This window comes from Neomonachus schauinslandi, chromosome 1, assembly GCF_002201575.2.
Source record: "Neomonachus schauinslandi chromosome 1, ASM220157v2, whole genome shotgun sequence".
Lineage (NCBI taxonomy): Eukaryota > Metazoa > Chordata > Mammalia > Carnivora > Phocidae > Neomonachus > Neomonachus schauinslandi.
In genome coordinates this window covers 104206524-104231968 of record NC_058403.1, presented here as the reverse complement: position 1 = coordinate 104231968, position 25445 = coordinate 104206524, and the positions used below count along the sequence as shown (strand labels likewise).

Here is a 25445-nt window from a genome sequence, read left to right as displayed (position 1 = left end):
TGAAGTTTTAGCTCCAAGAAGCTCTCCTTCACTTATTCTCACAGCTATATGGTATTCTATTGTATAAATAGGCAACAATTTATTCATATACTCTATGGTTGAAAGACATTACCATGATGATGATGAAGATGATGATGATGATGCTTTTTACCAATAGTGCTGCAATTTTTATACTTATTTCTTTGTTCATAAATGGGAGATCTTCCCTAGGGTACTGCCTCTAAGCTTAGTGTGCTTAGAAATCACCCGGGTATCTTGTTAAACCATAGATATTGATTCAGCAGGGCTTGAGAATCTGCATTTCTAACAAGCTCTCAGGTGTTGCTGATGGTCCCTGGACCACATAATTAAGTAGCAAAGCAGAGGCTATGTCCCTGGGAGTTAAGTTTCTAGATCTTCCAAAATTTCTTTGCAGTGTGGTTATATTAGTTTTCTATAGCTGCTGTAAGAAATTACCAAAAACTTAGTGGTCCAAAATAACACAACTTCTCACCTTATATTTCTATAGTTCAGAAGTCTTCTGTGAGTCTCACTGGGCTAAAATCCAGGCATTGGAAGGGCTGAGCTCCTTCTGGGAGGTTGCAGAAGGGAATTGGTTTCCTTGACTTTTCTAGTTTATAGAGACCATCATCATTCCTTGGAGTTCCCTTCCTCCATCTTCAAAGTCAGCAACAGAGCGAGCACCTCTCTGACTCTGCTGCTATCATCATATCTCTTCCTCTGATTCTCCCTTCTGACTCTCTCTTCCACTTTTAAAGAACCCTTGTGAATACACTGGGCCCATGTGTATCATCTAGGATTATCTCCATATTATATGTAGCAACCTTAATTGCATTTTCAATGCAATGAAACATAACATGTCCACGGGTTGTGGGGATGAAGACGTGAACACTTGGGGGGCATTATTCTGCCTACCATCATGATTATAATGATCTACACACCCACCAGCAGCATGAGTGTTTCTGTTGCTCCTATCTTTGCCAACATTTGGTTTTGACAGACATCGGTTATTGCCAGTCTGGTGGAGTGTGGCATGGTATCTCATTTTTGTTGTTGTTGTTTTCATCTTCATTTCCTTAACTGCTTGTGCAGTTAAGCGCCCTTTTAATATGTTTACAGGTCATTTCCCCTTCCACGATTTGACCATTTGTATCCTTTGCCTATTTTCAATTGGGATGTTTGTGTTTTCTTCTTGATTTGTAGAAGCTCTTTATTTATTCTAGACACTAGTTTTTTTTAATCATGTCTAAAGTTGCAATGTCAATATAGTTGATTTTTAAAATTTCTTTATAGTTTATAATTTTTTGTCATTGAGATAGCTTTCTCTACCCTAGGTTCACAAAAATTTTCTCCTAAAAGCATTATGGTTTTGTTTTTCATATTTGTCTTTAATCCATCTGGAATTTACTTTCGTACATGAGGATTTTTTTGTGTGTATATAAACAATTGTCCTAGCATTTATCAAGTTGTCAGTTGCTTCCCTTCTGATTTTTTAATACCTTTTTCATGTATAAGGTTTCTCATATGTCTGGGTCTGTTTCTGGATATTTATCATACCTTTACCAATTATACATTTTGTTAATTATAATAACTTTATAATAAATCATTATATCTCATGGGGCAAATTATCTCCAAATTCCTCTTGGTTCCTTTATATAAATTTTTTTAAAAGATTTTATTTATTTATATGACAGAGAGAGACACAGTGAGAGAGGGAACACAAGCAGGGGGAGCGGGAGAGGGAGAAGCAGGCCTCCCGCTGAGCAGGGAGCCCAATGCAGGGTTCGATCCCAGGACCCTGGGATCATGACCTGAGCCGAAGGCAGACGCTTAATGACTGAGCCACCCAGGCACCCCCCTTTATATAAATTTTACCGTTAGTTTGTCAACTTCCTTGAAAAACGAGGTTATTTTCCCCCCCATACTGAATGTACAGACTAATTTGGGATAATTGACATCTTTGTGAAATTGAGTCTTCCCATCCAAAAACATATGTCCTTCCATCTATGCAGGGTTTTAAAAAATGTTTTTCAATAACGTTTTGTGATATTAGCTGTGTTTTTTTTCAGTTAATCCTATTTTTTAAATTTTATTATGTTATGTTAATCACCATACATTACATCATTAGTTTTTGATGTAGTGTTCCATGATTCATTGTTTGCATATAACACCCAGTGCTCCATTCAATACATGCCCTCTTTAATACCCATCACCAGACTAACCCATCCCCCCACTCCCCTCCCCTCTAGAACCCTCAGTTTGTTTCTCAGAGTCCGTAGTCTCTCATGGTTCGTCTCCCCCTCCAATTTCCCCCCCTTCATTTTTCCCTTCCTACTACCTTTTTTTTTTTTTTAACATATACGTATTATTTGTTTCAGAGGTACAGGTCTGTGATTCAACTATCTTACACAATTCACAGCGCTCACCATAGCACATACCCTCCCCAATGTCTATCACCCAGCCACCCACGCCTCCCACCCTCCACCACTCCAGCAACCCTCAGTTTGTTTCCTGAGATTAAGAATTCCTCATATACCAGTGAGATCATATGATACATGTCTTTCTCTGATTGACTTATTTCGCTCAGCATAATACCCTCCAGTTCCATCCACGTCATTGCAAATGGCAAGATTTCATTCCTTTTGATGGTTGCATAATATTCCATTGTATATATATACCACATCTTCTTTATCCATAGAGCTACCATATGACCCAGCAATTGCACTCCTGGGTATTTACCCCAAAGATACAAAAGTAGGGATCCGAAGGGGTACGTGCACCCCGATGTTTATAGCAGCAATGTCCACAATAGCCAAACTATGGAAGAGCCAAGATGTCCATCGATATTAGCTGTGTCTTATGTATCTCTTAATTAAATTGATTCCCAGGTATCTCATTTTTGTTGTTGCTATTGTAAATAGAAACTATAAAAATGTATTATCAATTGTCTGCTGGTATTAAGAAAGCAACTGATGTTTATGTTGATCTTTCAGCCAGCAAAACTTGCTCAATTCTCTTATTAACAATCTGTCTTCAGAGTCTCTTAGATTTTCTGTATATAGGTAATCAACTCATAGTAATTGATGATAGCTTTGTTTCTTTTTTTCTGTTCTTATATCTTATGCTTCTTTTTTTTGTCCTACTTTACTAGCTAGAACCTCCAATACTTCAATGAACAGAACCAGTGTCCAAGGTATCCTTTTGTTTCTCCTATTTTTAAGAAGTTTCTAAGGACTCATCATTATGTATACATAGATTTCTATCAATTTTGGTATTTCTGTTTTATTGGTTTAAGTTTCTGTTTCCTAGTTTGGACATAAATGTTGCATTTTATTAAATGATTTTCTGCATCCATTGACATGATGATTTCTCCTTTAAATTGTTAATGTAGTAAGTTAATAGATAATTCTAATGTTTAACCAATCTTGCAGTCTTGGAATAAACTCAACTTGGTTATAATGTATTTTTATGCATATATTACTAAGTTTGTTTGGCTAATATTTTATTTAGAGCTTTTGCATCTATGTTCTTGAGTGAGGTTGGCCTTCTTTTCTTGTACTGTCCTTGTCTCTTTTTAGTATCATAGTTACTACACATATAGAAAGTATTTAGCACATTCCTGCACACTTTATTCTCAGAAGCAGTTTGAATAAGATGAGGTTTAGGGGTGCCTGGGTGGCTCAGTCATTAACCGTCTGCCTTCGGCTCAGGTCATGATCCCGGGGTCCTGGGATCGAGCCCCGCATCGGGCTCCCTGCTCCGCGGGAAGCCTGCTTCTCCCTCTCCCACTCCCCCTGCTTGTGTTCCTGCTCTCACTGTGTCTCTCTCTGTCAAGTAAATAAAATCTTAAAAAAAAAAAAAAAGGTGAGGTTTATATGTTCCTTGAATGTTTGGTAGAACTTGCTTATCAAACTTTCTGGATAATGCTCCATATATTTCATTATTTCAAAATTTATGTAGTTTAAGTTTTTGTACGCTTCAGCAGTTTTTTCTTTTTTTTTTTGAATTTGAAACTGTTACTAAATAATTCTAAATAAAGTGTTTATCATATTTTATCCTCTTTTCCCTTAAAGTTATTTCCAACTGATACAACTATAGCTATCCTAGCTTTTTTGAATTGCACGTGTTTGGTATATTCTCTCCCTGCTCTTTTCAAGTTTTTCACTTTAGACATTTCTAGATTTTTATGTTTTATGTGTGGCTCTTGTAAGTGACCTATAGCTGGGATTTTAAAAATATTCCTACTTGACATCTTATGTTTCTTAACTGGAAAGTTTGCTTTATTAATAGTTATGATGATTATTGGTATATTTGGATCTATCTTTACATTGTGTTGTGTTTTGTATTCATCTTGCTTTGTCTATGTTTGTTTCCCCTTCTTTACTGCTTTCTATTGAAAAAGGTTTGTTTGTTTAATTCTATTTCTTCTATTTGAACATTCTATTTCCTTTTGGTTTTCATGGCTGTCTTTAAAAAGATAAACATTCTGGAACTAACGAAGCAAAATTAATTTCTCTATCATCTTCCTGAACAATGAAAGGACTTGAGAATACTGTACTGAACTTAAAGAGTACATTTTGGATGATTTTCTCAGATCCTTCTTCCAGTTCTTTAATATTCTCTTCATCTTTGCCTATTTGCCATTTAACCCATTCCTTGAGGTTTTAAAATTTTCAATTAATTTTTTTTATTTGTACAAGTTACATATGTTCCTTAAAAAAATCCGCCTAGTCTTTTTCTTTTGACAATGTCTTTTTCTTTGTTCATGTTTCCAACTCCTTGTGGGTCTAAAATAATTTTAAACACACTTATTTTCTAGCTCCTAGCTGGTACTTTAAATATATGAAGTTCTCGGGAGAGGGGTACCTGCTGATTCTCATTTGTAGTGGGTTGTTTCCTCATACGTTTAAATATTTTTATTGTGAATTTGTTTTTACTGTGGCAGGTAGTATACATTTGAATATTGAACATGTGTGTGAGGGCGGACCCATCATCACAAACTTAGGGACCCTGCAGAGTTCAGTCAAAGAGAGACATGCTTACTTCTCATTTATTTGTGTTAGGAGAGAGGGTGGGGCTATATCCACTGAAATGCAATATGTAACTCTCTGAGGGTCTGGCTTTAGGTGAGGCTCTTACTTCCAACTCCTAATCCGGCCTAAGCTTTGCTCCCCCATGGTCATTAACACTTGGTTGTTACAGAACTGGTAACCCTTACTTCCCTCTATGTCCCTCCAGGGGAGCCCTAGCATCAGCTCTCAGGCTTACAAGTTAGGTTTTGGTTCCCCCCTCTACGTTGGCCCCTGGATACTTCCCTACTTTATTGGTAGTTCATTTGTACATTTAAGGTTATTATTATAATGTATGCATTTCTAGGTGTTTTGTGCAGACGAGTTTTGAAGGAAGCAAAAATCCCTAAATTTACTTTAAAAACATAATCTTTGACTCTACACCTAGTGAAATAATGCAATTTCCACATAATACCAGTTTATGAAAAGAAACATTCCTAAAATCAGCTTATTCCTCTCCCCTAGCAATTTCTTAATTTAGACTTACCAGTTTTGCTTTGTTGTCTGTCATTTTTAAAATGTGTGTTTATAAAAGTATAGTTGCAACTCCAGAAGGATTAAAGATGGAATAACTAGGAATGGACTTGGCTTCTAGAGCAACCAAAATTCTTACTCTAAGTTGGTTTATCTTGGAATCAGGGGAGTAACTTTCACAACTTAGACCTCTAAAACTGTGTACAAAGGAAAAGTGGGGCAAGTTTTCTATACATAAAGGACTGTGGAACTTGTAAAGGCACCACACAAAATGCTGCAACCATGATCTTGCTTCCATGCCTCTACGCCTGCTGACTTATTTCTCCCCCTACCTCCCCTGCCCTCCCTTTCATCCCTCAGTGCTACCAATTCAAGTTACAACAGCTAATCCTCAGGGGGACAGTCTTAGCCCAGTTTCCCCACCTCTTTCCCCTCTGACCCTCCTCCAATTAATCTGACTGCAGCGTAAAACTTTGCGGTCTATTATTGTGCAACGTTCACGTTTCCCTCACCCTCCCACCCAGCCCCCTCCCCTCCAAATTTAGGGGAACTCCCGTTACCGCAGTGCCACCGGCATTACTCATTCATCTCCATTCAGGCTTCCCCCAGCATTTATTAAGGGCTCTGGGCTCTTGCCTCTCTCACTCTCACTCTCCTCTGCTCAAACACCGCTCACTTGAGCTCGTCTCGCCTCGTCCCCTCGGGCCAGCTGTGGGAGGTGGCAGAAGAAAGAACTTTGTCTTTCTCCAGCAATGCATCTCCCTGTGATTCTGTTTTGCGCTCTCTGGTCTGCGGTGTCGGCGGAGACCTCAGATGATTATGAACTCATGTATGTGAATTTGGACAACGAAATAGACAATGGACTCCATCCCACGGAGGACCGTAAGTTCTTTTTAACTGTTTCTCTGCTAACCCTAACTACATATGCACCTCTTTGGGTCCAAATATTATACATACACTTTGTAGCCAAGGAAATGTGCTAAACATCATAGTTTGTTTTGCAAAAGAACGAAGCACTTTAGGAAAGGGGGAGGTTTCAAAAAGTTATTTCTGTCACAGATACATAACGGCTTGAACCGCATGAAATCGCCGATATTTGCCTGTTTTGAGCCTCACGAACGGCAATTTCACAGAGTTCCACGTAATATATATCTGCATGAACGGTTCCTGTCATTGTCGAGATACTCACACGCTGTTTTTCCGAGGTGTCCTTAAAGGGAAGGGGGTGCTGGGGATAGGCAGGAACTTGGGACCACCGAGGGAGGTCACCTTTGTACAAAGCGCACCCAAGGAAGGCCTGGGCGGATCAGTAACGTGTGTGTCCCTCGCTCTAGCCACGCCGTGTGACTGCCGTCGGGAGCACACCGAGTGGGACAAGCTCTTCATCATGCTGGAGGACTCGCAGATGAGAGAGGGCATGCTGCTGCAGGCCACCGACGACGTCCTCCGGGGCGAGCTGCAGAGGCTGCGGGCGGAGCTGGGCCGCCTGGCGGGCAGCCTGGGGAGGCCGTGCGCGGCGCCCGGCCCCGCGGAGGCCCGGCTGGCCCGGGCGCTGGACGAGCTGCTGCAGGCGAGCCGCGACGCAGGCCGCAGGCTGGCGCGCTTGGAGAGCGCCGGGACGCCGCGCCCGGAGGAGGCGGGGCGCGCCCTGGGCGCCGTGCTCGAGGAGCTGCGGCGGACGCGAGCCGATCTCCGCGCCGTGCAAGGCTGGGCTGCCGGGCGCTGGCTGCCCGCAGGTAAGGACGCCAGGCGGAGCGGCCCCCGCCCCCCACTATCCCCCCCCAACCCCCCCACACCCTGCGTCTTTGTCCTCGGAACGCGCGTGGCGGGAAGCCTGGTGGCAGCCCTCTAGAGGCAGCTTCATTGGAGACACACACGCCTCTGTTTCTCCATGGACGCTAACAGGGCTCACACACACACCATACAAGGCGCAAAAACTGGCTTTAAAAGGTATTCTCCAGCCCCGAGGAGCCCAGAAGAGAGCTATAGACATAAACATCACAGTCTTGAAAATAGACATCAGGGGCCCCTGACTGACACCTGATCCGACCAGGCGGTGCGGGAGCTCTGTTGGCCGGTTATAACCGTGACCTCTCTAGCTGCCTGGCTTCCCTCCGTTAGGGATTTCCACTTCTTCGAATTTTAGCCTGTCTCTCTCTTTAGGGGAGCTCTGGTTCCCCGCGCTATTTCAGAGCCCAGCCTAATTTTTAGGGACACGTTCCTATCTCTGGGCCGGCCCCTCATCCCCGCTGGTTCTGGCTGGAGACTTGAGACCGAACCTCATCTCCTGAAGGCTTAGTGGAATTCCTGAGAGGTCCCCCAGGCCCTGGAGTCTGTGGAATTAGCCCGCTAGAGGGGAGCTCTGAGTATGTGAGGTTTGGGATAAACCTGCTGGGCGGGGTCCACAGTGAAATGGTCTGATGTGGAAGAAAATTGGTAACCCCCCTCCCCAGGGATTTAGGGGGTCAGGACCAAACAGGAGAGAGGCGGTTCAAACCAGATACAACTTGTTGAAGTCCCCTGTGACATGAATGAATCTCCAAACACACATGGGCCCGAAATAATACATTTGAATAATACATTTGAAAGACAGTTAAACGAAATGAGACCATTTGGAGCCAAATAACCCTCCTTTATAAATCAAAATTTCTAAGAGGTAGTAGTGCAAAAATCTTTTGTGGGTTATATTAGAAAATCAGTGACTTAGTTAGAAAATATAACTTACACTGTTCCTGAGAATCTCATGAACAGAAAACATTACAAACAGTGCCATCCCTGTTTATATTTACAATAAAGCAAATCATCTCTTGGGGTAGGAGGAAGAATCATAAGCATGTGTGAGAGCATGTTTCATTTAAAATTACAGAAACCATACCGGAGTATCAGCCTTTCCTAAATATTTGAGGACTGTTTATCAGTGCTGAGCATATTTTCTTGAATATTCACTACGGTTTCAGAGACTGAAAAAGCATAAAATCAAATATACAATAGATCCTCAATGTGAGTGACAAAGAGACAAATTATAATTCTGTGGCTATTTTAATGGATGAAATTGTCTTGTCTTTGGCAAACCATGAGAAATGATAGTACATATAGTGTACCCCCAAAAGTGAAGGATTAACGCTAATTTTCACTTTCACCTCAGTATACTGGTTAGAGCAGAGAGGGATGTATTTCTGAGTTCTAAAATGTTAATTTCTTATTATATATATATATATTTTACCCACATGGTTTGATTTCTCCTTTCTTGGTTTCCTGCCAGCTTGGTTCCTAAGGGATTCCTAATTATTCTGTTGTCAGCCTCCTAAGAACCTGGTTTTAATTTTGTTTGGTCTTTGATAATATAATCAGAAAAACCTATTAGTTAAAAGCCATTTCATGAGAGAGTTTCTGACATTTCTGACATTTTAAAGAGATATCAAGAGCCTCAATCACTGGTCCCCACCAAAAAAGCCACAAAAAAAACCTGTGAACACGAAAATTCCAACTCCATGAATTCACATAGCCAGTGTAGCCTGCAGGGGAAGCTGGGTCTCTGAGAGGCAATCAAAGAATGCTTCGGAATGCAGTCCTGACTGCCTGAGTTTATTTAAACAGGAAGTCAGTTCATTGAACTGCAGTAGGCCCCCTCTGGAACACTACTTTACTGGGACATTCAGAGACTATCTCAAATGGTCGTGCATATGGTGATCTTTTGTTCCGTGATCTTTGTTTGATTTAATTAACACAACTAGGGAAAAAAATGTATCTACCAATTTCATTTGAAACAAGAATGCGTCATTAAGAATGAATCTTAAAAGTCTTCAAAAATTCAAATGATTCAGTGAAAAAGTGAATACCAAAATGTGACAGGACCAATTTGTGCTTTGGTATTGTAGTTACTTTTATACGATTTTCTGAATCTCAGTATTTCTTCAACTATTTCTAGGTCCACATCTGTTTAATTTTTTAGGACAGAGCCTAGCCCTCAATCACTTGCAGGCATTTAGCTTAGTTTAACACACTGCATGGATGCTTGGTGCCTGCAAGTTCCTATATTCACCAGTTAGTCGTTAAAGGCTCTGGAAGCTTGCTTGTCAGAGCTATTTTATGATAAATCTTTAATTTGTTATAAACTGAATAGCTAGCCCTCATTTAGATTTTTTTTTAAAATTCTTTTTCTGGTCTCTTATAAACATATGAAGTTATCACAAAGGAGAGCTCACCTATGAAAGGTTTTAGCACATTTCCCAGAGACACATAGAAGGTCTTCATTTCAGCATCTCTAGCTCCCTGACCAAACATGTGACCTGGAGATGAACTGAGGTAGGAGTTTACTATGCGCCCACCCTGGTGTCTGAATGTCTCCTTCTAAGTGCTCTTTAGCAGAAATATGTTCTCCACCAGGGCCCTTGGAAGAGTTCACTCTTAAAGGTTTTCTATTGCTGCCTAAATAGTAATTATAAGCATGTGGACAGAATAAGAGTTTTTGAGAATAGCCTTGGTCTACACAGTTCTTCTGGAGTACTACATACTTCCTGCTTACAGACTCATAGACTATTAGAAGGAGAATGGAAGGGGCTTTTATAGATAACAGGAAAGCCTGGAGAAATTATGGGGCTCATCAAAAACTGCATGCTTGCTAATAGTAAAACAAACTGAATTCCATCTCTCCTAGCCAAATCGAGGGGTTCTTTTCCCATTAAGAGGCAATGCAGTGTTTTAGTTAAGGGTGTGGCCTCTGCAGCCACAGTGCCCAAGTTCAAACCCCCAGTTTTACCACTTACCAGCTAGCAAGCAGAACCAAGTTACTTAGTGCTCTATGCCTCAGTTCTCTCATCTGTAGACTGGGAATATTAAGACTATCTCTTAGGGTTGATAAGTAGGAATAAAATGATACAGAGTGATGAGAATAATATCTGGTACACAGTGAATACCCAATAAGAGTGAGTCATCATTATTATACATTGTTGCCTTTCAAAGGTAGTTTTCTATGAACTTTGCAAAGCTAACAAATATATGCTGGGTTTATTTAAACAGGAAATCAGTTCATTTAAAATTATAGAAACAGTTATCAGTCTTTCCTAAATATTTGAGGACCATTTATCAGTGCTGAGCATATTTTCTTAAATATTCACTACGGTTTCAGAGACTGAAAAAGCATAAAATCAAATATACAATAGATCCTCAATGTGAGTGACAAAGAGACAAATTATAATTCTGTGGACAGCAACAATATGACTGTCCTAGAGTTTCATTTAAAAACGTATGTTGATAATGGGTAAATGGGTGAGCTAGGTCCATTGAATTTCATAGGCTGGTTGGTTTGTTTTTTATTCTGGAAGTTTGGTGAAGTCAAGAAGAGGGAAACAAGTCTGGCTCAAAGTTCTTGGAAATTAACAGCGTCATTGTTTGAAGTTAACGCGTAGTGATTCAACATTTTTATATATATAAAAAAGTAGTAACAGAAAATAAACTACTTGTGAGGGAAAGTAATGGTTAAAATAGGTTTCCATTATTTTCTGAGTTTGGACAATTTGGCTACTCTGCATGCCTCCTTCACTTAGATGCTTCATTGAGTAAGCCTGACAGTTGACTTTCTTTATTCCCGTTTTCTTTGTGCTACCGAGATCACACTTGAAGCTCCTCAAGTCATAATGTGATACAGCACATAATTTTCAGTTGTGGTCGTTAAAGTGCCTATGCTAAAATACGTAAACGCTGGAATCATCTCTGAATGAATTTATATTTTCTCTCACATCCTTCTCACTTTCTTGCTCCTCTAGGTTGTGAAATAGCAATTTTATTCCCAATGCGTTCCAAGAAGATTTTTGGAAGCGTACATCCAGTGACACCAATGAAGCTTGAGTCTTTTAGTGCCTGCCTTTGGGTCAAAGCCACAGATGTATTAAACAAAACCATCCTGTTTTCCTATGGCACAAAGAGAAATCCATATGAGATCCAGCTGTACTTCAGCTATCAGTCCATAGTGTTTGTGGTGGGTGGAGTGGAGAACAAACTGATTGCCAATACTGTGATGTCCCTGGGAAAGTGGACCCATCTGTGCAGCACCTGGAATTCTGAGAGAGGACGCACGTCCTTGTGGGTAAACGGTGCGCTGGTGGCTACCACTGTCGAGATGGCCACAGGTCACATTGTTCCCGAGGGAGGAATACTGCAGATTGGCCAAGAAAAGAACGGCTGCTGTGTGGGTGGTGGCTTTGATGAAACCCTAGCCTTTTCTGGAAGACTCACAGCCTTCAATATCTGGGATCGCGTTCTCAGCAATGAAGAGATAAGAGAGACTGGCGGAGCAGAGTCTTGTCACATCCGGGGAAATATTGTTGGGTGGGGAGTCACAGAGATTCAGCCACACGGAGGGGCTCAGTATGTTTCATAAATGTCGTGAAACTCTACTTGAAGCCAAAGAAAGAAACTCACATTTTAAACATATGCCAGTTGGGACAGTCTAAAAACCTCAGTGCATATTAAGAACACTTGAGACTAATGAAGGGGAGAGTTGAGATCAATATTTATCTTGGCAAAATACCGAATAAACAGTTGAAGAGAAAACATTGGAGAATGCTTTTCCGGATATTGTTACTAGATTTTATGCCATGGTGCTTTGAGATTAATGCTGTGTGTTTGTCAGATAGACTCTCAAATAATTAAAAAGGACTATTGTTGAACAGAAGGACAATTGTTTTACTTTGGTTAATTTTGTTTTGGCCAGAGATGACTTTTACATTGGAAGAAAAATAAAATAACATTTGCTGTCCATTGTTCATTGTTATTCGTATGTACCTTATTATTAAAAAATGATGATAAAACATATTTATAATACAATGTGACTTAACAAATGCAAATGTAGTTTATGTGTTATAATCGAATGTCACTTTTTTGAGAAGATAGTTATGTAAGTTATATTGTAAAATGGTTTTGTATTAATTTTATTAAGACTATTTTTGTAAAGCTCTACTGTAAATAAAATATTTTATAAAACTACCCCATGTCATCTAATTATAAATGTAAAAGATGTTTTGGAGCAAATCTACACTCAAAGGAGGAGCTAGTTTTCAGATACTAATTATTGTGTAAATAGTAATAGTTAATATTGTTACAAATAAACTGTAGAGTTGTTTTAAACTTTCGCTTCCTATAAATCATGAGCAAGAAATTTGATCTTGGCTAAGTCAATTCATCTCTCTGGGTTTTAGTTTTCTCAACTGAGAAATCAAGGAATTGAGGAAATATTGATCTCTAAGTCCCAATTTGATGTTTCTATGATCATATACAATGTTCTGTCGTATGTAACACAGAATCAAACTATCAGAGTTCCCCAAATATACATGACGAGGACTGTTCCTTAGGGAGATCTAAGAATCTGGAAAAACAGTGACTCCTGCCCTTAAAACATACCCCATTCTCTTGCCTGAAGGAGACGGCAGTCAAGGTCCTTCACCCTGCAGATGGGGAGGTACCTCTCAACCACACTAGTGTTCTCCTCCTGTAAAGGCTATGCAGGGCTAATAGAAGACCAGCCACAAAGCTGCTTCTGAATGTCAGCAGCAAATGTGGTAGAGCCACAGGGATAATGTGTCCACCTAAAGATAGGGCCTGGACAACCACAGGTCATCTCTGGTTTGTGAGGTTTGGAGAATAGGGCCAGGAGTAGTTACCAAACTACATTTTATAACTAGTCGACTGTCCTTAGACAAGTTACTTAACTTCTCTGGGTCTTCTCAGTAAAAGAAGGGACTTGGTCTCTCAGTGCCTTTAGCAATAAAATCTCAAGAATCTAGGACTCTTTGGTCATGGCATCAGTATAGCTTCATCCCATTTGTGAGATCCACAAAATCAGGCTGATTCTTAGAGAAGAAGAGTGTTCACAATTATGAGGTCATAGGCCAGTCACGGACCCTTGGAGATTACATGATTCAAGATTGTGGGCACAGTGGCCATATGTAAGTCCTTCTTTATCCATTATCTCTATGACCTGAATGCTTAACTGGAAGATGAAATACTGGATCCAATTGTAAGCAAAGAGTAAGGCATGCTTTCAATTTCCACATCTCAGCACGAATTAGATCTGTTCAAAAGATCCAACATGATGCAGGACAAAATACATGCAAACTCATATGCTGACAGAGTTAAACATAAGGGTCTTTTTTCTCTATGGGAATTACACGTTGAGGGTAAAGAAGAAGAAAATAGAAGAAAAACAAGTAATTCTTGGGTTATAAAAGTAGAAACTTCATCTGCTACAGCAATAAATCCAGATAAGTGTTTCAAGGGACTTCTGATTGTTTCCTCATACCTATTTTCTTTCTTTTCCAAAGGAACAGAATTCCGGTTTCAGTGGTAGGTATGCCTACTCAGAGCGAAGTCTATATTTTCCAGCATCAGTTGCAGCTGTGTGTGGCCAGATGACTAAGTGCTAACTGATGTTGAAATACTGAACGTGATTCTCTTTCTCTTCCTCCTTCCACTTGATTGGAATATGGTTGTGATGGCAGGAGTTTCAGCAACCATCTCAGATCATGAAATTCGGTGTAGGAATATAGAAGAAACTTGGGTCTCTTCGTGTTCTGAAGCTGCCTTGCCAGTCCTGGGCTGCCTGTTTCTGCACTTCTCTAACGTGAAGAAAACCACACTTCTGTCATTTTAAATCCACTACTGTTTGACCACTTAATCTGATCCAGTAGAACAATTTTTTTAAAAAATTGAAAAGACCACACACACTTTATTTCCTCAAAACATTCATAGGCTATACTTAGAAAATATATTTTCCAAATTCTCAGGAAGTTGGCTCTCTGGCTTTTTTTTTCCTAATAGCATTTAATGAGTCTTGGAATACATAGTGTCAGCAAAAGGAAGAAGTAAGAAATGTGTAAAACTGAAATAAAATATCTAAAAAAAAAATATATCAGTATGCTGGCTTAGTCTGGCACATTGGCAAAGAGTTTCGTTCACCACAATGGCCATTAAAGCATCACTATATCATGGCATTATAAAATAATTGTGCAAGATGACTCAATTTATTAGGAAAAAATGCATTATATATATATTTATATAAAGTATAAAATATTAGGTATGTGTGTGCTAGAGTGACCAACTGTTCTGGTTTGCCTGGGATCGTCCTAGCTTTAGCACTGAGAGTGTGAAGAATCTTCATTTCTAGGCAAAGTGACAGTTTGTCACTTTGTCACTCTAGTACGTACGTACAATATTTTTGCAGGGGTATATATGAATATATGAACAAAATAGAGTTGATATATTTTCCTTGTCTATTACAGTTTAAATTGGCTTTTAGTGAAATGTTAATTTCTTTAAAATATATTGAGAATGTTTTACTACTAAGTCTATATTGTCGAATTTGAGAGTTTGTATTTATAATTACTTAGTTAACTTCATTTTAACAGTTACATTTGCAAACAGAAGAAATCATCACTGATTTTTACTTTTTTATTAAATTTTATGTTAGGAAGCTCTTCTTTGAGAAGCTTACTAAGGCCAAAAGTTTCCAGAACTCTCTTTTAGCCACTTAATAAATAGCATTCACAAAGTTAAAAATCTTGGTCAAAGTAATTATAAACATTCACATCTATATTCATGGATTTAATGAACTGGAAAACTGAGATTACTGAGGCTTGCATTCCATTTTATAAATCTGGACTGTGTAAGAAAGCGTGCTGGTCTTGGGCTCAGAAATTCACCATATGAATCCTAGAGCACCATCACCTACCAACTACAAGAAGTTGGGCCTGCCAACTAATCTTTATGGGTCTCACATTAGCCAGGAAATTAGAGATAACAGACTTGCCTCCCTTGCTGAAGGATTATTATGACAATGACAAAAACTGATAACGTATCTAAATGTACTTTCTAAAGCATAAAATAATATTTGCAATAAAAGTTGTCTTAAAAAAAGTTTTTCCAAGTTGTTCCCAGTGCATTAAATAAAAAAGAAGCAAACATGCAAAAATACAAACAAATAAGCGAATATAAAGATTCCCTTATATTGTGGGTAAGTCATTCTCAGAGGCCCTCCCGGGGATGTTCCTCTCTGTGCAGGCCTTATTTTACTTCACAGCAACATCTGCTGGTGGAGTCAAGAAGGTGCAAACTCAGGAGTACAACTGATCCCAGACTTAGTTAACAACTCAGAAGAGGTCCTCTTTTGTTTCAAGATGTGTCTCTATTTCTTGATCCACATTTGGGTTGGTTTTTAGAATATCATTTTTAATATTTCCCTATGTGTATTATTATTCAGTTTGAATATTCTTAATAAGATTGCTAGTAGCCTGTTTCCTAGAAGTTGGATTAATAAATTCTTTCTCAACAACCTGTAATAGGGTGAACTTAAAACTTTGTTCTTAAGAATAATTGTATCATGAATTTTTAATGGCTAAGTATTTCCCCAGGGAGTATAAAATTCCACAGATGAATCTAGTTCTGCCTTTAATATTTTAATATGGGTCTGGTACATGGCAGATGCTCAATTAGGGATGACAATGACAATGATGTTGATTATGATAATGACAATAAGAAGAATCATTGTAAGCATTGATGAACTATGTGCCCAGCATTGTGCAAAGTATAACTGCTTTATCTACTTAAGCCTCACCTCACCCTATGTGGTACATATTATTACTACCATAATAAATGAGAGGTTAATTTTCTCTATTTTCTGAGACAGCTCACCCATCAGTGGTTTGAATTTTGTCTCACATAGAGAAAGAAATGAAGTGAATTTATCATAATTAACTAGACAGTCTCTTCTAGACTATTGCCAGGACGCCAGAAAGGAATTTGGACTCTTGCTGAGACAATATTACATTTTCTTTCCAAAGACTTTCGACTTAAGTTTCCAATCATTTGAGGTCATCTTGTGATCTATGCCAGAGGGCCATATAAAAGGCATATTGACAGAGAGGCATATTTCCTTATTATGACCACTGATTCAGAAACGTAAGGGAAGAGACATCACTGCTTTTAGTTTTGATAGCAGTGATGTACATTGCATCACAGAGTTCCAAATCAAAATTTGGAAAGCGTTTCCCTGTAAGTCCTCAAATAATCCCTTACAGTTGGAGACATCCTCATTTTCAGGATCTCCAATAACGTTGCCAGTGTCCTGGGTAAAAGATGTGCTACATTATGCTGTATTAAGCACTGGTTGTGCTTTTGTATGCCAACACTGGGCAGGGTTTACAAGCATCTACATGGCTAAAAAACAAGTTTGGAGAATTATTCAGGAATACTGAAAAATGACTCCCACTCTGAAAAGGTGGTGATGTCACAAAATATTAAATTACTTCTGATATTATTTAAGCAGAAAACAAATTTATTACCTAAGTGATATCCTTGTCTTATTTTTTAATTCAAAGGGAAGAATTTAATATTTCCAATTAAGTATGATTTTAGTTGTAGGTTTTTGTAGATATCCTTAATTAGATTAAGGAGGTTCCCTTCTATTGCTAGTTTGTGGAGAGATTTTTTTTTGGTCATGAACAGACTTGGAATTTTACAAAAGAAGAGGATATACATATGTATATAGGTATATATATATAATATTCTCTTAATTATATGTAATAATTTTATAGACACACATATATACATACACAGTATCCCCTTAATCAGTTTCAGGAAGTTCCTCAAAATTCCTAGTTCTCAAAAAACTTTTTTCTTTTTAAAGATTTTATTTATTTATTTGAGAGAGGGAGAGAGAGAATAGAGTGTGAGAGAGAGCTGGGGGGAGGGACCCAGGGGTCCCTGAGGACCTGGGGGGAGGGACCCAGGGGTCCCTGAGGACCTCAGGTCCCAGGATCATGACCTGAGCCAAAGGCAGCTGCTTAACTGACTAAGCCACCCAGGTGCCCCATCAAAAACTTTTTTTTCATGCATGGGTACTGAATTTATGCGATGCTCTTACTGATCAGATGACTTTTTGACCTTTTGGTCTTTTACTGGGGGGGAGTTACATTTTGAATATTAAGACATGCTTGCAGGGCCCCTGGGTGGCTCAGTCCTTGTCTGCCTTTGGCTCAGGTCATGGTCCCAGGGTCCTGGGATCGAGCCCCTGCTCAGTGGGAAGCCTGCTTCTCCTTCTCCCTCTCCCACTCCCCCTGCTTGTGTTCCCTCTTTTGCTATATCTCTGTCAAATAAATAAATCTTAAAAAAAAAAAAAGACATGCTTGCATTCCTAGGATAAACTCAACTGAATCATTATGAATTTTATAAAATGAGAATAACAGTCGTTCTTTCCTCATAAGATACTGGGAGAATTACATGACTTAAAAGACCAGAAAATGGTACACAGGAAGTGCTCAGCAAATATGAACTATTATTTTCCTTAAGCATTGCTGGAGTCATTTTGATTCATGATTTGTGATTTGTGCATCTATGTTCATAATTAAAATGGGCCTGATTTTCCTTTCTTATGTTGTCCTGTTCTTGTTTTGATATCACATATATACTAGCCTCACAGAATTAGTTGGAGAATGTTTTTTAATTATCTGAAAAAACTGTAGTCAAGCCTGTAATTATTACTTGCATATTTGTTCTAATTGGTCTATAAAACTAAATTGGACAATTTTTTTTTCTTTTGTGGGGGTGGGGGTGATTTAAAAATACTGATATAATTCTCTTATTTGTCATAGGTATATTCAGGTTTTCTAACCCCTTAGCTCTCAAGTATGCACCAAGGCAATATTGCACATGCCTTTAATCTTTTCTCCAAATGGAAGGACTTTTCACAGTTTCCTTCTCACTGGAAGAATTTGGAGAATACAAAACAGACAAATGGAGCCTAAGCAATTTAAATAAAATCAATTTCTATTTGCATTTGATGTAAAAGTCACATTATTACTTATATATAATTATTAGTAATGAAAAGTAGTAAAAATTGGCTTGGAATTACTGAAATATTTGCCTTCAAGGATAGATACATAAGCTCATTTAACACTCATGACTGACTTACAAGCATAAAGGAGGCATTTCGTTTGGAATCAGGGACAGACATCTGAATAAAACAACTGAAAAATATAATCAATGGAGTAATATCAATCAAGTATAAGGAACAGTCACCACTGACACCACTTGCCCGGCCCCGTCTGATCTACCTTTTCATTAGTGTTTTAAAATGAAAGGAGAGTGGTTCTATTCATAAAATTTACAGATGCCAAGAACCTGAGAAGAACTGCAGATACACTGAGATGGAAGAATCATTATCCAATAAGGTCTTGTTATGCCAAAGCAATGGGCTGAATCTCTAAAAAAGAAAGTATAAAAGGATAAAAGTAAATACATAAAGCTGTTTGTTGGTACCCAGTATTCATTTTAGCCATTGCTGGCAACAGCCCTGGATTTGGATGGGGGGTGATCTGCACCCTATTCATGTGGTTCTACTGCAGTTGACCCCCATCTCCTGCTTTGACAGTGGTTCATTATCCAAACCTGGTCAACTGAAATACTGTATTCCTTGACAACAATGATGGATTGGTTCAGAAATGGGCATGTGACCCATGTCAGGTCAAAGAGAGACAACGAGACTGAATATGTTTCTTTTGCTTAATTGGTATTCATGATGATGTGAGTTGGAAGCTGCAGAGGGCCATAACATGGAGCATGAAAATCCAATCCAAAGGAAGCAGAGCTGAGTAATGACTTTTGCGACTGCCATTGAGCCCTGAATCAAGCTATATGGGAAGTCTGATATACTTATGCACTTAGTCCTGTGTTCTGATAAGAAGTTCTTCCTCCTTCCCCTCCTCTTTCTCCTCCTTTCCTCTTCCTCCTCCTCCCCTTTCCCCCCTCCTCTTTTTTCTTTTCTTCCTCATCTTCATTATCACCATCATTGTCATCATCAACAAGTTGTTTTTACCTGGGTTTTCTATTACTTAAAATACTACTAATTGGTAACATGGGATAATAATAGGACTTTTGTTATAGATTTCTTGTGAGGATTAAATGATAAATCCTATAATCTGTATAAAGTGCTTAATACAGTATTTGACATAAAGAGAGCATGAAATAAATTTTAGCCATTGTAGTTATAATTGTTACTATAATCATTATTATTATCATTGAGAGGATGACCACTGGGTGGGGATTCAAGCATTGCCTGGATACTTGAGCTAAACCATGTTTAATGTCCCAACATAAGATTCTACAATTTTTTAATTCTAGTCTTATAAAAAAATAAATCAAATCAAGAAACTGCAATACTTTAGCATTTTTTGTAGAAGTAGAAAAAATGGGAGAATGCAGATTAAGGTAATATAAGTCAAGGAGGAAGATCTAAAGGGGAGAAAGGTAATATAAGTCAAGGAGGAAGATCTAAAGGGGAGAAAACTATAGGTAAAGAAAAAAAGAAATCCTAATGATGGCTCCTAAAGCTGATTGCAGGGAATATATGACAAAGATTTGCAGAGCAGAAAACTTACTGAGAGACACTAAGATCCCCTGTACCTTGCAGGTCTAAGTTTGATGGGCTCATGTGAACGGTTGTAGTTTTACAGACACATTAGTCTAAATCTAAGCCCTGAAATATGTAGTCCCAACTTCTTTTAGTCAAATTATCATTTTTATGGTAATTTTTAGAGTGCCAGATCAAATAAACCAAATCATTTGTTTATTTAAAATGTTCGCAGTGAATTCAGAAAGTGCATTTTGTGTTTCAAAAGATTTCTTTGTCATTGAAAGTGCATTTCAAAAAAAGAAAAAAAAAACAAATACATGAGCTAAGTTCTTGGCAGCCGTAAAGAAACACTTCATTTTTGTGTTTTGTTTTTTTTTTCAATATATCTGTTACTTGCAAGTCTAACTATCATGGTTTTAAAATGTGTGGTGTGTATACGTGTTTGTAATATCATATAGTATCTGTTCCAAGTATGTAGCCAAGGTGGTGAAAAAAGTGTAACTGCTTTTCTGGACTTTTAGAAAATTTAGTTTCATGATTAAAAGTTAAATTAGCAATTCAATCCTGTAGCCAAAGAAAATGAGAAATGAATGATACTGACTAGTAATATCAATGGCAGATCTTTAGAGGGGAACACAGGTAGAGTGATGAAGTCCCACTGTCATGGCTGGGGTTCAGACATATCTGGGCATCTGGTAGACCACTGGGGTGGCTGGTCAGATGTTCTGGAGAGGGGAGTGCCAAGAATTCTTCTTGGGAATGTCTGGTACAATGAAAAAATCCTTAGTCCTTGGTGGGCCATAGTCATTTTGAGAACTGGATGACTGATTTCTTGCTAGCCTGACTCTTAGCTGGATAGGTGAGCCCAGGAAAGAGAGAGACCATTTTAGGACAGATGGATACATTTTACTGCAAACTTGGGAACAGGTTGGTATTGGGAGCTAAGCAACTCCGCTCTGGGGCCTCTCTACCAAAGTGTAACACCAAGGAGAAAGACATGTGTTTCTCCCCCCGCCCCATCCTGCCACAGGCTGCCACATGAAATTAATGTACCCCGACTGAAGCTTTGGGGGTAGCAGCACAAAGGAACAGAGGTTGCCATCCCTGGCAAGACAGTGTGCAGTGAAATCCATTCCTGGGCCCTCCAGGGTAGCAGCCACAGAGTTTGCTGGGCTTAGCGTGGTGGAAGTGGACACCACCACAGCATGCTGTGCCAGGAAGCATGGAGACAATAACAGCATGGGCTTATGGACTGGTGTGGATACCAAGAAAGAGAACATTTGTGGGGACCCTTGGGGACTCTAAGAAATACTTGGTCTGGGAGGGTTGATGTTGAACTTGAGCACATGGGGTATGTGACAGTAAAATGTGGGCCAAGATACTCATGGACCTCATACATTTTTATTAATGAGAACTGGAGACATTGGGTGCATATCACGTAATACATATACTGTTCTCTGATCCCAAATTAAAAAACAAAAATAAAATGGTTTCTGATAGATCTAAAGCCAAAGGAAAAAACATAAGACAAAGAGAATATTTTGATTGGACTAACCTGATCTCTCTCATGCAAACGTGAAACAATTAACAGAGATGTCCTAATTTGATTTTTTATGGTGGTATTTAACACAATTACAAATTAGTCCCAACATGCTAACATTTAAGAAGTCTTCATGTGTTCTCTGCCATGTTTTATCTAACATTCCTTGCTTTTGGAAACCAAAGGCAGAAAAGGTTTTCCCCCTGCCACTGAGAACAGTGGGATATGTTCCACTCAGTGCAGACAGATACGTTCTTCACAATTGGTAGCTGGACAAGGTAACCAGAAGCATGGAAAAGACCATTCTCCAAATTGAGAGACATATTTAGAAGAGAGAGAGTTTACAACTCCCCTGTGAATCCAAATAATTCATCTGCCCAGTGAAGAGACATAGATTCAGCCCGCCCAAGAAACCTCACCTCTGTTCATCAGCCAACTAGTGGCAAAGCAGAGAATCTAATATACCTCTCAATACTCTAGATCTCCCTTTCCACAAACCATAAAAATGGTTCATGAAAATACTTTAAAACCACTCCTAAAAAAACATCCCCAAGCTCAGCCATTGTACCATACCTTGGAGTATGCTCTTTACTATAACGTCTGTGTGATCAGCCAGGAGATCTGCCTTGGTGATCGCAGCCAGGGACAGGTAGTTGGACATATTCCTGCACAGTTCCTTGTTGCTTCTGTGGAGGAATTTCACTGCTATGGGGATGGCTAATGCCATCACAGGGGGTCGGTTGTAATTCTGAGGGAACATAAGAAAGCAACAAATAATAAGTGGCTCATTATTCATTCACTTATTCATTCATCAAAAAAATATTTATTGAGCTAATCTCTAGAGTACAACTGTGAAAACACAGGCCCCACCCTGTTTTCATTGTATTTGGGCCTCTGGGAATTATTGCCCTTGTTGGGGAGTCTTGGAGGCAAACAGGCAGAAAACAGCCTAGGCTGATGAGGGCATGGACAGGCAAAGTGCAGGATGCTGAGGGAACAAAGGAGGAACACCTAACCCAGTCCTGGAGGGTGTCAAGAAAAGACTTTCTGGAGGGAGTGATGTCTTAGCTGGACCTGGTGAATGAACAGGAAATGGCTGCATGATGGCAAGGAAAGGGATGGACAGCAGGAAAAGCATGTGTGGAGGCACAGAGGTGATGATGAGCAGGTACCATTGGAACTGTGAGTAGTTCAGCACAGTGGGAGTGTGGTACATGTGGGAACGTTAGGGTAGGGAGGTGAGCATAGGGACAGGAGAAGTAAAAGAGGCGTGATTATGAAAGGTCTAGTATTCCATGCCAAGGAGTCTGGAATTGATCTTTAGGGTGATCAGGAGTCACTGATGACAAAAATAACTCATCAGATTTATACTTGAGTTAACAACCCAAGGAATGTTGAACAAGGTGCTTTTGACTATATCTTTTTTTTATTTTATTATGTTATATTAATCACCATACATTACATCATTAGTTTTTGATGTAGTGTTCCATGATTCATTGTTTGCGTATAACACCCAGTGCTCCATTCAGTATGTGCCCTCTTTAATACCCATCACCAGGCTAACCCATCCCCCCAACCCCCTCCCCTCTAGAACCCTCAGTTTGTTTCTCAGAGTCCATAGTCTCTCATGGTTCGTCTCCCCCTCCAAATTCCCCTCCTTCATTTTTCCCTTCCTGCTATCTTTTTTTTTTTTTAACATATAATGTATTATTTGTTTCAGAGGTACAGGTCTGTGATTCAACAGTCTTACACAATTCACAGCGCTCACCATAGCACACACCCTCCCCAATGTCTATCACTCAGCCACCCCATGCCTCCCACCCCCCACCACTCCAGCAACCCTCAGTTTGTTTTCTGAGATTAAGAATTCCTCATATCAGTGAGATCATATGATACATGTCTTTCTCTGACTGACTTATTTCATTCAGCATAATACCCTCCAGTTCCATCGACGTCATTGCAAATGGCAAGATTTCATTCCTTTTGATGGCTGAGTAATATTCCATTGTATATATATATACCACATCTTCTTTATCCATTCATCTGTTGATGGACATCTTGGCTCTTTCCATAGTTTGGCTGTTGTGGACATTGCTGCTATAAACATAGGGGTGCACGTACCCCTTCGGATCCCTACATTTGTATCTTTGGGGTAAATACCCAGGAGTGCAATTGCTGGGTCCTAGGGTAGCTCTATTTTCAACTTTTTGAGGAACCTCCATACTGTTTTTCAGAGTGGCTGCACCAGCTTGCATTCCCACCAACAGTGTAGGAGGGTTCCCCTTTCTCTGCATCCCTGCCAACATCTGTCATTTCCTGACTTGTTAATTTTAGCCATTCTGACTAGTGTGAGGTGGTATCTCATTGAGGTTTTGATTTGGATTTCCCCGATGCCGAGCGATGTTGAGCACTTTTTGATGTGTCTGTTGGCCATTTGGATGTCTTCTTTGGAAAAATATCTGTTCATGTCTTCTGCCCATTTCTTGATTGGATCATTTGTTCTTTGGGTGTTGAGTTTGATAAGTTCTTTATAGATTTTGGATACTAGCCCTTTATCTGATATATCATTTGCAAATATCTTCTCCCATTCTGTCGGTTGTCTTTTGGTTTTGTTGACTGTTGCTTTCTATCTTAAAAGCTAAAGTTTCAGCCAATGAGATTCAGAAAAAAAAAGTGAATGAACATAAGACTAAAAACAAAAGAAATTCTGGGTCATAAAATAATTCTCTTTTTGATTTAGTTTGTGATTGGTCATCAATATCCTTATATATAAAATAGTGCCATCAACATTTAATTGACTAATTAGGGAATAGTTAAAAATACAAATTATTTTCTTAAAAACAAATGGTTTGAGATGCCTGGGTGGCTCAATGGGTTGAGTGTCTGCCTTTGACTCAGGTCATGATCTCAGGGTCCTGGGATCTAGACCCACGTCAGGCTCCTTGCTCAGCAGGGAGCCTGCTTCTCCCTCTGCTTGCTGCTCCCCCTGCTTGTGCTCTCTCTCTCTCTGACAATTAAATAAATAAAATCTTAAAAAAAAAAAAGAATGGTTTGTCTTCACTACCATCAACTATTCTGACCATCAACCCCATCCTTTAGCCTAACTATAAGGCAAAGGTTGCACACTGCACACTATGTGTGACTTAATATTATTATATCAGAAATAAAAGGTAGTTGTTTTTCTGTAACCATTCATGTGAAAAGTGCTTATATCTTTCCACCTGTGGATTTTTCCCTCTAATACTTCCCACAATTCTGGGTTTGGAGTAGGTGTTCAATAAACATCTGAGAACTGAATAACTAATGAAGAAAATGTAAATCTATTGTGATAGTTGTCATCAGGAACATAATGTGATGGGAAGGGAGGCACGGAGGTGGGAGGCCCATTTGCTCCCATGTCTCTTGCTCATGTTACTGCTAGCAATGGATGAGTATGGGTCTGAACCTCCAATGCCATCCATTTTCAGTCCTAGTTGATCGGGCAGGTGAGTTGTTACACACTCGTTAGCAGATTCCTACTTCTATGGCCAAGGTGCCATGATACTTCTTTCTAATGAGGGCATTTGCACCCTTGGCTTCAGGAGTCATCAAATAACTCAGACATTGACCAGTCAGAGAATCACATTTCTTTGGTCCAAATGGTAGGTTCAAGAATGGGCAAGTTACCCATTTACAGTTAAGGAATCATTAAAAGGCTCTGTGAAAGAGATTCTCTCTTCTATTGAATCCAAGGTGGTGAGAATGGAAGACTAAGAGTAGCCGCTGCCAGGCTGTGTCCTCAGGAGAGAATCTGTATGGGAGTCAAGGCAACATGCATCTATTTGAGAGACAAGTTGAGAGAAAATAGGTCCTGGTGACATCATTTGTGCCCCATGCATTAGGCTGTGCCTGAGGCCAATATTAGCCTCCAACTTTTCCAAATGAGTCAATTAACTCTTTTGTGCTTAAGCTTTTTTCCCCT

The 25445-nt window shown here is 39.3% G+C and overlaps 2 protein-coding genes across 3 annotated transcripts in view; one reads left to right on the top strand and one right to left on the bottom strand.

Annotated features, from left to right (window-relative positions):
• Nucleotides 1-25445, bottom strand: part of VEPH1 (ventricular zone expressed PH domain containing 1) — a 217762-nt gene that overhangs the window by 165382 nt on the left and 26935 nt on the right. For both annotated transcript variants that reach the window (XM_021702584.1, XM_021702585.1), the window contains exon 3: nt 22058-22232. In XM_021702584.1, the coding sequence (XP_021558259.1) occupies nt 22058-22232 (175 nt within the window). The remainder of the gene's footprint in view (nt 1-22057; nt 22233-25445) is intronic.
• PTX3 (pentraxin 3) lies at nt 6154-12527 on the top strand. The gene is made up of 3 exons (XM_021702586.1): nt 6154-6425; nt 6878-7279; nt 11309-12527. The coding sequence occupies exons 1-3, from the start codon at nt 6296-6298 to the stop codon at nt 11920-11922; spliced, it is 1146 nt and encodes a 381-aa protein (XP_021558261.1). The 5' UTR covers nt 6154-6295; the 3' UTR covers nt 11923-12527.